The sequence below is a fragment of the Pseudophryne corroboree genome, chromosome 1 (assembly GCF_028390025.1).
Source record: "Pseudophryne corroboree isolate aPseCor3 chromosome 1, aPseCor3.hap2, whole genome shotgun sequence".
Lineage (NCBI taxonomy): Eukaryota > Metazoa > Chordata > Amphibia > Anura > Myobatrachidae > Pseudophryne > Pseudophryne corroboree.
The window spans coordinates 310525767-310540543 of NC_086444.1; the positions used below are offsets into that span (position 1 = coordinate 310525767).

Below are 14777 nucleotides of genomic sequence, written 5' to 3' on the forward strand. Positions count from 1 at the left end.
GAGGAAGTTAACGAGACGCTATACAGACAACAGACAAGAACCAAAGATGAAGTTTTGACGACCTATGATATGGACACTTGATGAACTTTGCCATGGATCCCCAGTTTCCCTAGTATTTTAAACTCACGCTAGCCCAACATTTTTTGTAAATCTGATGGCACTGACAAAGCTATTTGCTCATGCCCAAAGAGCAATACAGCGCAAAGAAGACGACTCTCAACAGATACCGAACAAAACTTCAACAACAGATGTACATTTCCCTGACATAGAATATCATTGCATTTTCCATAAGTGTTCTTTATCTTCATCTCTACAACCCTCAGGTAATGACACACATAGTCGATAGGGAATACAGGCACAGATATCAGCAACCACATACCTCCCCCATTCATGTATCATCAACTAAAATGTGCTCCCCCATTTTGTTACAACCACAGCCGAAATGAGCTCGGTAAAGTTTGACAGCCCATCCACAGACCCTTAGTACGGGATAAGAAGGAATTCAAATGTATACTTCGCAATACCTCGAAGCTTGATGTACAACACGTACGGCACGATGATACATGACCCCCCAAACATGGATTCATACACACATGCTTCTGCTATCTCACTAGGTCATACCCTCTTCACACCTTCTCCTCTCTCCTCCCTTACCCAACCATGGAAATGTATTAACCCCTGACATATATTTTTCTCTTTTTGAAATGTTTTAGGAAGTGGCAGTTATTGGTGACTGCCAAAGGGTGGACTGTCAAAGTCAAAAATATTACATAGAGAGACCATATAAACTGCACACATATAAGTCGCTATACTTGCAAATATGCGCAGCGAGCACAGCAATATATGGAAACACACGCATTTGCTCGGACATGGCACAGAGATGGATTCGGCACTTGTTTCATACAGTACATGGTTATAATAATGAACAGCACCAGACATCATGGAGATTTAGAATTGGCTAATGAATTAATGTCATGGATGTGTATCATTCGAACCGAACCAGATAAACACATCATGTTTGGTATTGAAGCAAGCAGAATGAGGTGTGGGTTAGTTTGAGGCCTGTTGTGTTGTTGTGGGACATTGCAGCGGATAGATATGATTATATGTATAAAAGCTAAGATCATATTGTTAGAACAATGGATGCTCAAGACAACCTTTTACTAAGTTTTCAGGGCTGAACCTGATTAGCATATACAAAGGAGAAAGAAAGACCCCTCCCCCAGGTACTGGTCAAACAGGAAGGTAGTGGTCAGGTGTGGCCTCAGAACAGATGTAATGTAGCTACACTCACAGACACACACACAGCTACCTGGCACAAAGCAGCATGGCAGCTAAATCCCCAGGACATCTTCCAAACTAAAGGCTAAGTATTGAACTTCACATGGCTAGATAAGGAAACAGACAGATTGCTTTCTGGTTTAAATAGGATATTGTAACTTGGTTGTGTGATTGTTGGGTGTTTGTGGATACTCTGTGAAGTCTGTGATAAATTGGAACAGTATACAATCTGTAGCATAGTATTTGTGGTATTTGTTTGCCTATGGAGATTTAAAATAGATTGTGCTGGTTAGTTATAATATATATCCTGTTAATCATAAATACCACCATGCAGTTACGTTTGTGTTAATTACATTGTGATCTGGTCTTGTGATGAATATGCTCTGGTTATTGAGATACTGAAGTTGTTTGGGATGTGAAATTATGAGATGGTTCTAGGAAGTTGGATTACATTGTGAAAGGTGTTTTAGATGGTTTGGAATTGTAAAATCAGAACATATGCATTGTTTTGAGGCTTGTACATTTTGGAAGAAAATGGAGTCTTGTGTTTTCTGCTATGTGATTGTGGTTTAGTATAGAGTGCCATGTGTTTGGACCTGCAAATCTAAAATGGCTGCTGCTGGATGTCTTCCCCTCCCCCTTTCAGGCATGTGGTGCAGTCTTTGGAATTATGGGAGTTTTCTCAAAATGGAGTCTAGCTTCCATCCCATGCTGTATTCAGCATTGACTAACTGCGCAGCGATTGTCTCTCACATGTGTAGTTTTATCTGCAACCATGTTGTCTCTTATTTAATGTTATCATGAGCCATTTCTCTCTATCTCTCTCTTCTTCTCTTCCCCTTCCATTTTCCCATAAATAGTAATTGTATTGTATTGTATTTCTAGTGTAGCTATTTTGGTTAGGAAGTCTTTGTTATATTGTAGTGTATCATTTGTACTGTTATCCCCTTTTTACCAGTATATTAGATATAATACAGATAATAGGCTTTGGACCCTAAACCAGTATCTGTGTATTTCCTATAGTGTTAAGTGTTCACTTGAGCGTCGGTGACGCTCAAGCAGCTTTGTAGTTAGTCAGGTTACACAAGGTTGCACTTACACCCTGTATTCACATTAAGGTATTCTGTGTATTTCATTGTTAAAAGGTTTAGACATAAAGGTATAGCGTTGTGAGCGTCTGCGCTGCTGGTGATCTCCTCGTGGTCTCGAGCGTCTGCTACGCCATAGCGAATCATTACGTTAGTCAACAGCCAATAACGTGTCCTGTGATCACTGGGCCGTGAGCGAACGTGACGCTTGAGCGTCTCGCCTACGGCTGAGCGATCGTTACGCAACCAGCGTACCCGTACGGTACTTCTTAAGTAAACAGCGTACAGTGTTCTTAGACTTCATAAAGGGTTGGTTATACGACAAAGGAATTTAGCATTGTCAATACACAGCTACTTAGCTATCAGTCATCTCTGGATGTCAGCATACGCAGCTACTTAGCTATCAGTCATCTCTAGATGTCAGCATACGCAGCTACTAACCTACCAGTCATCATCAGTGTATACTTACAACTGCGGTCTAGAATTAGTAAAAGATACGCCTCCTAACAGGCATATATGCACCCACTTGCTGGTCTATGCCGTCATAACACCCCTTCTCTCCCCTGTTTTTTCTCTCCAGTTGTAAGGTTTGATAAGTGCAAAATGCAGGCAGATCTGCATAGCCCCATGTGCGTGCATTTGCTATCTGAGCATTTGCAGCGCTAATTCACACAAGATATGTTACAGACTGACGAATCAGCCCCTGTATGTCCATCACATGAAAAGCTTCATACTTTGACACAAATGGTAAATAACATTACTAAAACAAAAGGAAATATAATATTGATTAGGTTGCTCTTTTAAATTATATATATTATCATTAAACTAATATAACATGCCCTTTACAAAATGGTGTGAGATGATGCTCTAACAGGTTTCCCTCTTTTGCTATAAAGCCCAATAATGTTAAATTAGGTCTAGAGCAGTATGAATGTCCAGTTGAGAATAATTTCTCCTTATTTATTATTTCTTAAATTCTGGACAGTTCAGCAGCTAGTGGTAGAGAAATTAAAATTCTGGCCATTCTGGAAATCTTAGACATCAAAGCTCCACTTTATTTAATGACCAAACCTGTTCAACCAGCTTTAAAGTGCTCATAGATGGGCAGATTAGGACATCCAACCCAAGCTCCAAATTACCAAATCTGTGTCCATATTGGCTTTTGTGCCAAAACAGCCAGATTCTGCTGGTCAGTGAGTGACCAGAGCCGCCGAATTCTATGGGTCAGATGGACAATGGCTTCCTCGACATGGTCAGATCTCAATCATAAGATGAGTGCATTTACTGTCAGCTAAACAACTGATAGATTGCAATCAGATGTGGGGTCATCTTTCGTAATGAGTATAAACATCAGTTTGTGGCAAAAATGGTCTAAAATTAACTAAATGACTTACAGCATCACAGTATGTATGGGCGGGATGTAGTTATGTGAATGGCGGTCAGGAGACCGCCAGTCACATTACCTCCCCCTACATCCCGCCACTTCACAATCCCGACGGACGGCATGCCGACCAACTGGGACTATTCCCACTCGTCCACGACACCCAAGAGGCTTCATGCACTAGCCCCCTCCTGTCGGCATTCTGCGTCCGGGATCCCAGCGTCGGGATGCTGACCGCTGGAATCCCGGCCGCCGGTAAAACGATACACACCCGTATGGGCACCTTTATATTCTTCCTTGGTACATAATTATCTAAATTAACAGAAAGTGTCCAGAAAAATGTAAGAACAAAAAAGACCCCTCTTTAGACAACAATGTATAAATGCTTTACCTACAACTAGTCATAGGTATACCCGACTGTGTTAATAGTTTACAATAGGCTAAGAGGCATATCTGAAGTTTGAGTCAATGTGAATGATTATTTTGCATAATTTATGTTTCTACTTGCTCGACTAATTAAAAGTTATTAAGAAACTCACAATATCTGATGCACAGGAACAAACACTTCCCATAAAATAAAAAATATGTGGCCTACAAACGATTTTCTTTGTGCAAAGAAGCCCCAACAACACAAAGGTTAATGCCCCACTTACCCGACACTGTCCCAACAAACGTAGTATTGACATAAATTTCTGCGTGAATTAGTTGCGAGGCGATGGGTGTGTTATTCTCACAGGCAGTGACTTGAAGAGTTTCCACAACACACAGAACCTCAGTGCAACAATTTGTTTCATTCACTGAACACAGAGTCAGATTCTTGTTAGAAATCACCATGACTTTAGATACATTCTGCCAATAAAATGCAAGTTGTGAGGGCAGTATTCATGTTTCTTTACATATGTGAGTCATCTTATTATTATTTTTATTTTTTTATAGGTAATCAGTGTCTAATCATTATCAAACATGCACTTAAAACAAAGGTGTATATTACAAACAAGGTTAGGAATACATCATTTCAAATGACAAAAAAAAAGACTGTATGAAGACAAACAGGCTGACCAAATAAATAAAAAAATAAAATCAGTGTAAAAAAATAGGATTTTAATACCTACCGATAAATCCTTAGTTCGTACAGGATGCTGGGGATGCTTCAAGAACCATGGGGTATAGACGGGATCCGGAGGAGACATGGGCACACTATAAGACTTTGAATGGGTGTGAACTGGCTCCTCCCTCTATGCCCCTCCTCCAGACCCCAGTTATAGGAACTGTGCCCAGGGAGACGGACATTTTGAGGAAAAGGAATTATTTAATTATTTTAAAACTAAGGTGAGATCCATACCAGCTCACACCTCAAACACGCCGTACAACATGGCATTCAACAACAACGCATGCAACGGCATGACCAACAACGGTCACAGATTGACTGAACTCAACGCAACACGAGCGTAACTATAACCAAACTGCAGATACAGCCCGCACTGGGACGGGCGCCCAGCATTCTCTACGGACTAAGAGAAAAGGATTTACCGGTAGGTATTAAAATCCTATTTTCTCATACGTCCTAGAGGATGCTGGGATGCTTCAAGAACCATGGGGTTTATACCAAAGCTCTAGAATGGGCGGGAGAGTGCGGATGACTCTGCAGCACCGATTGACCAAACAAGAGGTCCTCCTCAGCCAGGGTATCAAACTTGTAAAACTTCGCAAAGGTGTTTGATCCCGACCAAGTAGCAGCTCGACAAAGTTGTAACGCTGAGACTCCTCGGGCAGCCGTCCAGGATGAGCCCACCTTTCTGGTAGAATGGGCTTTCACTGATTTCGGTAACGGCAATCCTGCCGTAGAATGAGCTTGCTGAATCGTATTACAAATCCAGCGCACAATAGTCTGCTTAGAAGCAGGAGCCCCAATCTTGTTGGGAGCCCACAGGACAAACAGAGCCTCTGTTTTCCTAATCTGAGCCGTTCTGGCGACATAGATCTTCAAAGCTCTGACCACATCGAGAGACTTTGATTCCGCCAAGGCATCAGTAGCCACTGGCACCACAATAGGCTGGTTCACGTGAAATGATGAAACCACTTTTGGTAGAAATTGCTGAAGAGTTCTCAACTCCGCTCTATCAGCATGGAAGATTAAATAGGGGCTTTTGTGAGACAAAGCCGCCAACTCAGACACCTGCCTTGCGGACGCCAAGGCCAACAACATGACTACTTTCCAAGTAAGGAATTTTAACTCAACCTTGCGCAAAGGTTCAAACCAATGCGATTGCAGGAACTGCAACACCACATTAGGATTCCACGGTGCCACAGGAGGCACAAATGGAGGCTGGATGTGTAGCACGCCTTTCACGAAGGTCTGAACTTCTGGAAGGGAGGCCAATTCTTTCTGAAAAAAGATCGACAAGGCCGAAATCTGTACTTTAATGGAGCCTAACTTCAGGCCCGCATCCATACCTGCTTGCAAAAAATGGAGTAAACGCCCCAGGTGAAATTCTTCCATAGGAGCCTTCTTGGATTCACACCAAGACACACATTTTCTCCAAATACAGTGGTAATGCTTTGCCGTTACTTCTTTTCTAGCCTGAAGAAGTGTGGGAATGACTTCACTGGGAATACCCTTTCGGGCTAGAATTTGGCGTTCAACCGCCACGCCGTCAAACGCAGCCGTGGTAAGTCTTGATACACGCACGGCCCCTGTTGCATCAGGTCCTCCCGAAGAGGAAGAGGCCAGGGATCTTCTGTGAGCAACTCCTGAAGATCTGGATACCAGGCCCTTCTTGGCCAATCCAGAACAATGAGTATCGCCTGAACCTTTGTTCTTCTTATAATTTGTATCACCTTTGGAATGAGTGGAAGTGGAGGGAACACATATACCGACAGAAACACCCACAGTGTTACTAGGGCGTCCACCGCTATCGCTTGAGGGTCCCTTGACCTGGAGCAATATCTCTGAAGTTTCTTGTTGAGGCGGGACGCCATCATGTCTACTTGAGGAATTCCCCAACGACTTGTCACTTCTGCAAAGACCTCTCGATGAAGACCCCACTCTCCTGGATGGAGATCGTGTCTGCTGAGGAAGTCTGCTTCCCAGTTGTCCACTTCTGGAATGAAGACTGCTGACAGAGCGCTGGAATGTCTTTCCGCCCAGCGAAGAATCTTCGTGGCCTCGGCCATCGCCGCTCTGCTCCTTGTTCCGCCCTGGCGGTTTATGTACGCCACTGCTGTCACGTTGTCTGACTGAATCAAGACAGGCAGACCTCGAAGAAGATGTTCTGCTTGCAGAATGCCGTTGTAAATGTCCCTTAATTCCAGAATGTTTATATGTAGACTAGCTTCCTGGCTTGACCACTTTCCCTGAAAATTTCTTCCCTGTGTGACTGCTGACTGCTCCCCAGCCTTGGAGGCTTGCATCTGTGGTCACCAGGATCCAATTCTGAATCCCAAACCTGCGTCCCTTCAGAAGGTGAGAACTGTGCAGCCACCACAGGAGAGAGATTCTGGTCCTGGAAGATAGAATTATTTTCCGGTGCATGTCCAGGTGAGATCCGGACCACTTGTCCAACAGGTCCCACTGAAACACCCTGGCATGGAACCTGCCATACGGAATGGCCTCGTAGGCCGCCACCATCTTCCCCAGCAACCGAGTGCATTGAAGAACTGACACCTTTTCTGGTTTCAGAATCTGTTTTACCATGTTCTGTATTTCCAGAGCCTTTTCCACTGGAAGAAAAACTCTCTGCAATTCTGTATCCAGAATCATACCCAGGAACGACAGCCGTGTCGTCGGAACCAACTGTGATTTTGGCAAATTTAGGAGCCAACCATGTTGCTGCAGAATCGTCAGTGAAAGGGCAACATTTCTCAGCAATTGCTCCTTGGATCTCGCCTTTATGAGGAGATCGTCCAAGTACGGGATAATTGTGATTCCCTGCTTGCGCAGGAGAACCATCATTTCCGCCATTACTTTGGTGAAAATCCTCGGAGCCGTGGACAGACCAAACGGCAACGTCTGAAATTGGTAGTGACAATCCTGAACAGCAAATCTCAGGTAAGCCTGATGTGGTGGATATATGGGGACATGCAAGTAGGCATCCTTTATGTCGACCGACACCATAAAATCCCCCTCCTCCAGACTGGAGAACACTGCTCGGAGAGATTCCATCTTGAATTTGATTTTTTTTTAAAGAAATTGAGGGATTTTAGGTTCAGAATCGGACTGACTGAGCCATCCGGCTTCGGGACCACGAACAGGCTCGAATAAAAGCCTTCCCCCTGTTGTGACGGGGGTACCCTGACAATTACTTGATTTTGACACAACTTTAGTATCGCAGCGCATACTACCTCCTTTTCTATAAGAGAAGCTGGCAAGGCCGATTTGAAAAATCGGTGAGGGGTACGTCTTGAAACTCTAATCTGTATCCTTGGGTTACTATTTCTACTATCGAAGGATCCAGGTCCGAGTGCACCCAGACCTGACTGAAAAGTCTGAGACGTGCCCCCACCGGTGCAGACTCCCGCAGAGGAGCCCCAGCCTCATGCGGTGGATTTGGTAGAAGCCGGAGAGGACTTCTGCTCTTGGGAACTTGACACAGCCTGTGACCTTTTTCCCCTTCCCCTTCCTCTCGCAGCAAGCAACTTTTTGAATCCTGATACGATCATTCACTAAGCTGCCGACTTTTCCAAATTCGTATTTTCCGATGTCTATGTGATTCGTAATGTTAGGCAGTGTTTTACGGGAGTGATGAGTAAAACACTGCCTGACAAAACACAAGGAATCCCGGCCGGATCTGTGAGATCCGTGCAGGGCTTCATTGTGTACCTTAAAAAGGTGTTTAAAGTCGTAAAAAAGCAGAAAAAAATTGCGTGGGGTCCCCCCTCCTAAGCACAACCAGCCTCGGGCTCTTTGAGCCGGTCCTGGTTGACAAAATATGGGGGGGGAAATGACAGGGGTTCCCCCATATTTCATCAACCAGCACCGGGCTCTGCGCCTGGTCCTGGTTCCAAAAATACGGGGGACAAAAAGCGTAGGGGTCCCCCGTATTTTTGAAAGCAGCACCGGGCTCCACTAGCCAGGTACATAATGCCACAGCTGGGGGACACTTTTATACTGGTCCCTGCGGCCCTGGCATTACATACCCAACTAGTCACCCCTGGCCGGGTACCCTGGAGGAGTGGGAACCCCTTAAATCAAGGGGTCCCCCCCCTCCAGCCACCCAAGGGCCAGGGGTGAAGCCCGAGGCTGTCCCCCACATACAAGGGCGGCGAATGGGGGGCTGATAGCCATGTGTAAAAAATTTGAATATTGTTTTTAGTAGCAGTACTAAAGTCCCAGCAAGCCTCCCCCGCAAGCTGGTACTTGGAGAACCACAAGTACCAGCATCCGGTGGAAAACCTGGCCCGCTGGTACCTGTAGTACTACTACTAAAAAATACCCCCAAAAAAACAGGACACACACACCGTGAAAGTATAAGTTTATTACATACATGCACACCTCCATACATACATACTTACCTATGTTCCCACGAGGCTCGTCGTCTTCTCCCTGAAGAATCCTTGGGGTACCTGTGAAAAAAATTATACTCACATAATCCAGTGTAGATTGTGTCCAATATATAATCCACGTACTTGGCAAAACAAAAAAACGGAAACCCGACCACGCACTGAAAGGGGTCCCATGTTTACACATGGGACCCCTTTCCCCGACTGCCAGGACCCCCCCTGACTCCTGTCAAAGAGGGTCCCTTCAGCCAATCAGGGAGCGCCACGTCGTGGCACTCTCCTGATTGGCTGTGTGCTCCTGTAGTGTCTGTGAGGCAGCACACGGCAGAGATACAATGTAGCGCCTATGCGCTCCATTGTAGCCAATGGTGGGAACTTTGCGGTCAGCGGTGAGGTTTATTTCGGTCAACCGCTGACCGCAAAGTTCCCACCATTGGCTACAATGGAGCGCATAGGCGCTACATTGTATCTCTGCCGTGTGCTGCCTCACAGACACTACAGGAGCACACAGCCAATCAGGAGAGTGCCACGACGTGGCGCTCCCTGATTGGCTGAAGGGACCCTCTTTGACAGGAGTAAGGGGGGGTCCTGGCAGTCGGGGAAAGGGGTCCCATGTGTAAACAAGGGACCCGTTTCAGTGCGTGGTCGGGTTTCCGTTTTTTTGTTTTGCCAAGTACGTGGATTATACATTGGACACAACCTACACTGGATTATGTGAGTATAATTTTTTTCACAGGTACCCCAAGGATTCTTCAGGGAGAAGACGACCGAGCCTCGTGGGAACATAGGTAAGTATGTATGTATGGAGGTGTGCATGTATGTAATAAACTTATACTTTCACGGTGTGTGTGTCCTGTTTTTTTGGGGTATTTTTTTAGTAGTAGTACTACAGGTACCAACGGGCCAGGTTTTCCACCGCATGCTGGTACTTGTGGTTCTCCAAGTACCAGCTTGCGGGGGAGGCTTGCTGGGACTTGTAGTACTGCTACTAAAAACAATATTCACATTTTTTACACATGGCTATCAGCCCCCCATCCGCCGCCCTTGGATGGGGGGGGGGACAGCCTCGGGCTTCACCCCTGGCCCTTGGGTGGCTGGAGGGGGGGGACCCCTTGATTTAAGGGGTTCCCACTCCTCCAGGGTACCCTGGCCAGGGGTGACTATTTGGGTATGTAATGCCAGGGCCGCAGGGACCAGTATAAAAGTGTCCCCCGGCTGTGGCATTATGTACCTGGCTAGTGGAGCCCGGTGCTGGTTTCAAAAATACGGGGGACCCCTACGCTTTTTGTCCCACGTATTTTTGGAACCAGGACCAGGCGCAGAGCCCGGTGCTGGTTGATGAAATATGGGGGAACCCCTGTCATTTTCCCCCCCATATTTTGTCAACCAGGACCGGCTCAAAGAGCCCGAGGCTGGTTATGCTTAGGAGGGGGGACCCCACGCAATTTTTTTTTCTGTTTTTACACTAAATAGACCCTTTCCCATAGATAACCATGCACAGATCTCACTGATCCATGCATGGTTATCCAAACTCGACTGGAAAAAGCAGGTCTATTTTTTTGCTGCTTTTTTTAACGAATCGAAAAAAAACAGACCCGCACTTGGGCACTCAGAGACTAACACCCAAATACGAATGAATAGTGAATGCCCGTATTGTATGAAATAACAGCCGCGTTTGACCGATGGTCTATTCATTCGTATTTCTGAACTTTGCCAATCAAACCATTGCAAATAGACCAGACACTGCCGAGTTTTCTGCTTAGTGAATTCCCGGATTGGGACTTAGAAAAAAAAACACAAATCGTCAAAACTCAGATTTTTAGTAAATACTGGCCCAGGTCCGTGAGGCCGTCACCAAACAGGACACTACCGTTAAACAGTAACGACTCCATCGCCTTCTTAGAGTCAGCGTCAGCATTCCATTGATGAATCTACAATGCTCTCCTTGCTGAGACTGCCATGGCATTGGCCCTTGATCCCAAAAGGCCAATATCCCTCACAGCTTCTTTTAAATATGCTGCAGCGTCCCTGATATGACCCAGAGTCAAAAGCACGCTATCCCTGTCTAGGGAATCTATCTCAGATGACAAGTTATCTGCCCACTTTTCAATAGCGCTACTCACCCATGCCGAAGCCTGAGTAGCGACCCTGTAGTGACATAAATGGATTTTAGTGTATTTTCCTGCTTACGATTGCAGGATCCTTTCGGGCTGCCGTGTCAGGAGACGGAAGTGCCACCTTTTTGGATAGACGCGATAAAGCTTTGTCTACCGTGGGGGTTGACTCCCACTTTTCCCTGTCTCCAAATGGAAACGGATATGCCACTGGAATTCTTTTGGGAACCTGTATCTTCTTGTCAGGATTTTCCAAAGCCTTTTCAAAAAGCGCGTTCAGTTCATGAGAGGGAGGAAACGTTACCTCCGGTTTCTTTCCTTTATACATACAGACCTTTGTATCAGGGACAGCAGTATCCTCTGTTATATGCAACACTTCTTTTATTGCCACAATCATGTACTGAATGCTCTTAGCCAGTTTGGGATTTAATCTGGCATCACTATAGTCGACACTGGAATCAGAGTCCGTGTCGGTATCTGTATCAGCTATCTGGGTAAATGCACGTTTCTGTGACCCCAAAGGGATCTGAGCTTGTGACAAAGCATCCTCCATGGATTTCCTCCATGTCTGGTTCTTAGACTCAGATCTATCAAATCTCTTAGTCAACCGAGTCACATTTGCATTTAAAACACTCAACATATTTACCCAATCATCCGTCGGCGGTGCCGACCCGGTCACTCTCACAGTATTTTCTGTCCCCACTCCAGCCTCCTCCTGGGAAGAGCACTCAGCCTCAAACATGTCGACACACACGTACCGACACCCACAACCACACTGGGGCTATAGGAGACAGACCCACAACAAAGACTGTAAGAGAGACACAGAGGGAGTTCTGCCAGCTCACAACCCAGCGCCTATCCCGGTACTGAAGCGAGTAAAAAGACTGCCCAGACCTATTAGCGCTTTATATATAAACAATTAGCACCAAATCACTTGTGCCCCCCCGTTTTGCACCGTTACTTGTACAGCAGTGTGGAGGTCAGAGACAGCGTCTCTGCAGCTTCTGTGAAGAGAAAATGGCGCTGGTCAGAGCTGTGAGGGCTAAGCCACGCCCCCTACATGGCGCGCTTCAGTCCCGCTTAAATTACATATTTATACTGGCGGGGGTCCCGTAACTAGTTTTTACTGTTTTTACTTCTGACAGTGCTATTTGAGGGTCCAATGCTGCCCAGGGAGCCCCCCCCCTGCGCCCTGCAGTGCCGTTCATATGTGGGAGCATGGCGCGCAGCAGGACCGCTGCACGGTACCTCAAACGCTGTCTTCTGCCGTCACTGAAGTCTTCTGATCTTCCTTTACTCACCCGGCTTCTGTCTTCTGGCTCTGTGAGGGGGGTGACGGCGCGGCTGCGGGAACAAGCAGCTAGGCGCACCAAGTGATCGAACCCTCTGGAGCTAATGGTGTCCAGTAGCCTAAGAAGCAGAGCCTTTGAACTCAGAGAAGTAGGTCTGCTTCTCTCCCCTCAGTCCCACGATGCAGGGAGCCTGTTGCCAGCAGGTCTCCCTGAAAACAATAAACCTAACTAAGGGGGTAATTCCAAGTTGATCGCAGCAGGAAATTTTTTAACAGTTGGGCAAAACCATGTGCACTGCAGGGGGGGCAGATATAACATGTGCAGAGAGAGCTAGATTTTTATATTGGAATTACCCCCTAAGTCTTTTTTTCTGAGAAACTCTGGAGAGCTCCTCAGTGTGCATCCAGTATCACTGGGCACAGAATCTAACTGGGGTCTGGAGGAGGGGCATAGAGGGAGGAGCCAGTTCACACCCATTCAAAGTCTTATAGTGTGCCCTTGTCTCCTGCGGATCCCGTCTATACCCCATGGTTCTTGAAGCATCCCCAGCATCCTCTAGGACGTATGAGAAACAGATGAAAATATTCAGTCAGACAAGTTTGTTAAATCAAATGGATGTAACCAACTTGTCTGAATGACCTTATTAGTCTGTTGTTCTGTTGGAATCACATCAGTGATTGTCATTTGTTCCCATACATTACCAGATTTTTGTTCCAACCAGCCAACTAATTGGATGGTTGGAGGAATGCTGGTCTGGTTTATGGCCAGCTTTAGACATTCGGATCATTGACGTGAATGCCGGCCATCTAAGAAACCCTCAGGTTACTCCTGATGGTGGGGAAATTCACGCTGCTGAAGTTGTATCCACTGGTCCCAGCATGCCCAGACAACAAGGCAGACACACCGTTTTCTAGAACCCAGTCCCATCACCGCCAGCAGCACGTCAATCATGCTGCGTTTTGATCCCTGCTAGCAACATCGCAGCCCCAGTTCTGCACAAGTGCAGATCTAAAATCATTGGGGTTACTTACATATCTGAATGAGGCCCTGTAAGCACTATTGCTATATGGAAGTTGCCTAAGCAAAGGTAATTTATGGACAATTAATACTCACTGGCAGCATCACAACAACCAATGTCGAGGACCAGTTCTCTGTACTGTCTGTCCCACTACAAGTTTGCACCGCTGCTGAAGCTGAAATCATAAATGCAATAAGAAGCCATGCAACTATATACAGAAACTACATAAAATAAAGAGGTAATCATTCTCGTAGTTATAGATTTACAATCATGGCAGATTATACAGGACACTAACTTACTGGAGTTTGTAATGACAGTAAGGGATAAGCGCAGGGTTGAGTTTGTAACAAGGTATGATGTCACTCTTGGTCCAGACATAAAGATTGTGGAAGGGTAGAAACCTGAAAACAGATACAACGTGAAACATTTCTGAGGACTGAATATCAAGAAGTGCAGTCATAGAGAACTCTGCGTTGTACAGTACAGAATAATGCGCGGGCACTGGAGAGAGAATCACACATATAGGCCTCACCGCCCACTCCCACCATGTCCTTTATACACCACTTACCCACTGATGTCTGTGCCTTTGTCACGGCCACCACCACCGCCACTGCTATGACTGTAAGACCAGGGGCCCCACGAGAAGGAGACATTCTCCCGGCCCTTCTCAGCAGCACGGAGACACACTCACGTTGCTAAGACGCCATGTCAGTAACAGCTTTGCGTTCCATGGTAACCAGGGGGAGGGGGGGAGTCATTACCCAATCAGAGAATGAACAGTAATCACGTGTGTTATACTGCGGCACTATGTACACCACACGATATTTGGCTGTCTTCTCTTCCCCGGTCGTCCCCCAGTTCCGCCTGTAGAAGCAGAGCTGGGTGCGTGCGTGTATGTGGTGCTGTTGTGTGGGCTTGGGTGACTGTACGTTAGCACTACGTGCATATCATCTAGATCTAGAGGCGAGAAAGCGGCATACGAAGATCGCGTACAGAGAATAATATTGAATGTATTCAAAAGGAAGTTCTGATTGTCGTGTGCGGGGTTTTCTTTTTATTGCACTCACTGGGGGATATTCAATTGTTTGGAAAGTCAGTTGGGTG

General features: G+C 46.0%; 1 protein-coding gene across 2 annotated transcripts in view; it reads right to left on the reverse strand.

Annotated features, from left to right (window-relative positions):
- The window catches only part of TCTN2 (tectonic family member 2), a 111409-nt gene extending 96887 nt beyond the window's left edge, over positions 1 to 14522 (reverse strand). The window contains exons 1-4 of one of the 2 annotated variants that reach the window (XM_063964485.1): positions 14242 to 14522; positions 13973 to 14074; positions 13769 to 13848; positions 4404 to 4599 (exon numbers count right to left, since the gene is read on the reverse strand). In XM_063964485.1, coding sequence (XP_063820555.1) covers positions 4404 to 4599; positions 13769 to 13848; positions 13973 to 14074; positions 14242 to 14326 — 463 coding nt within the window. In that variant the 5' untranslated portion in view covers positions 14327 to 14522. The remainder of the gene's footprint in view (positions 1 to 4403; positions 4600 to 13768; positions 13849 to 13972; positions 14075 to 14241) is intronic. The other variant, XM_063964484.1, reaches the window with a different exon arrangement.
- Between the last annotated feature and the right edge of the window lie 255 nt (positions 14523 to 14777).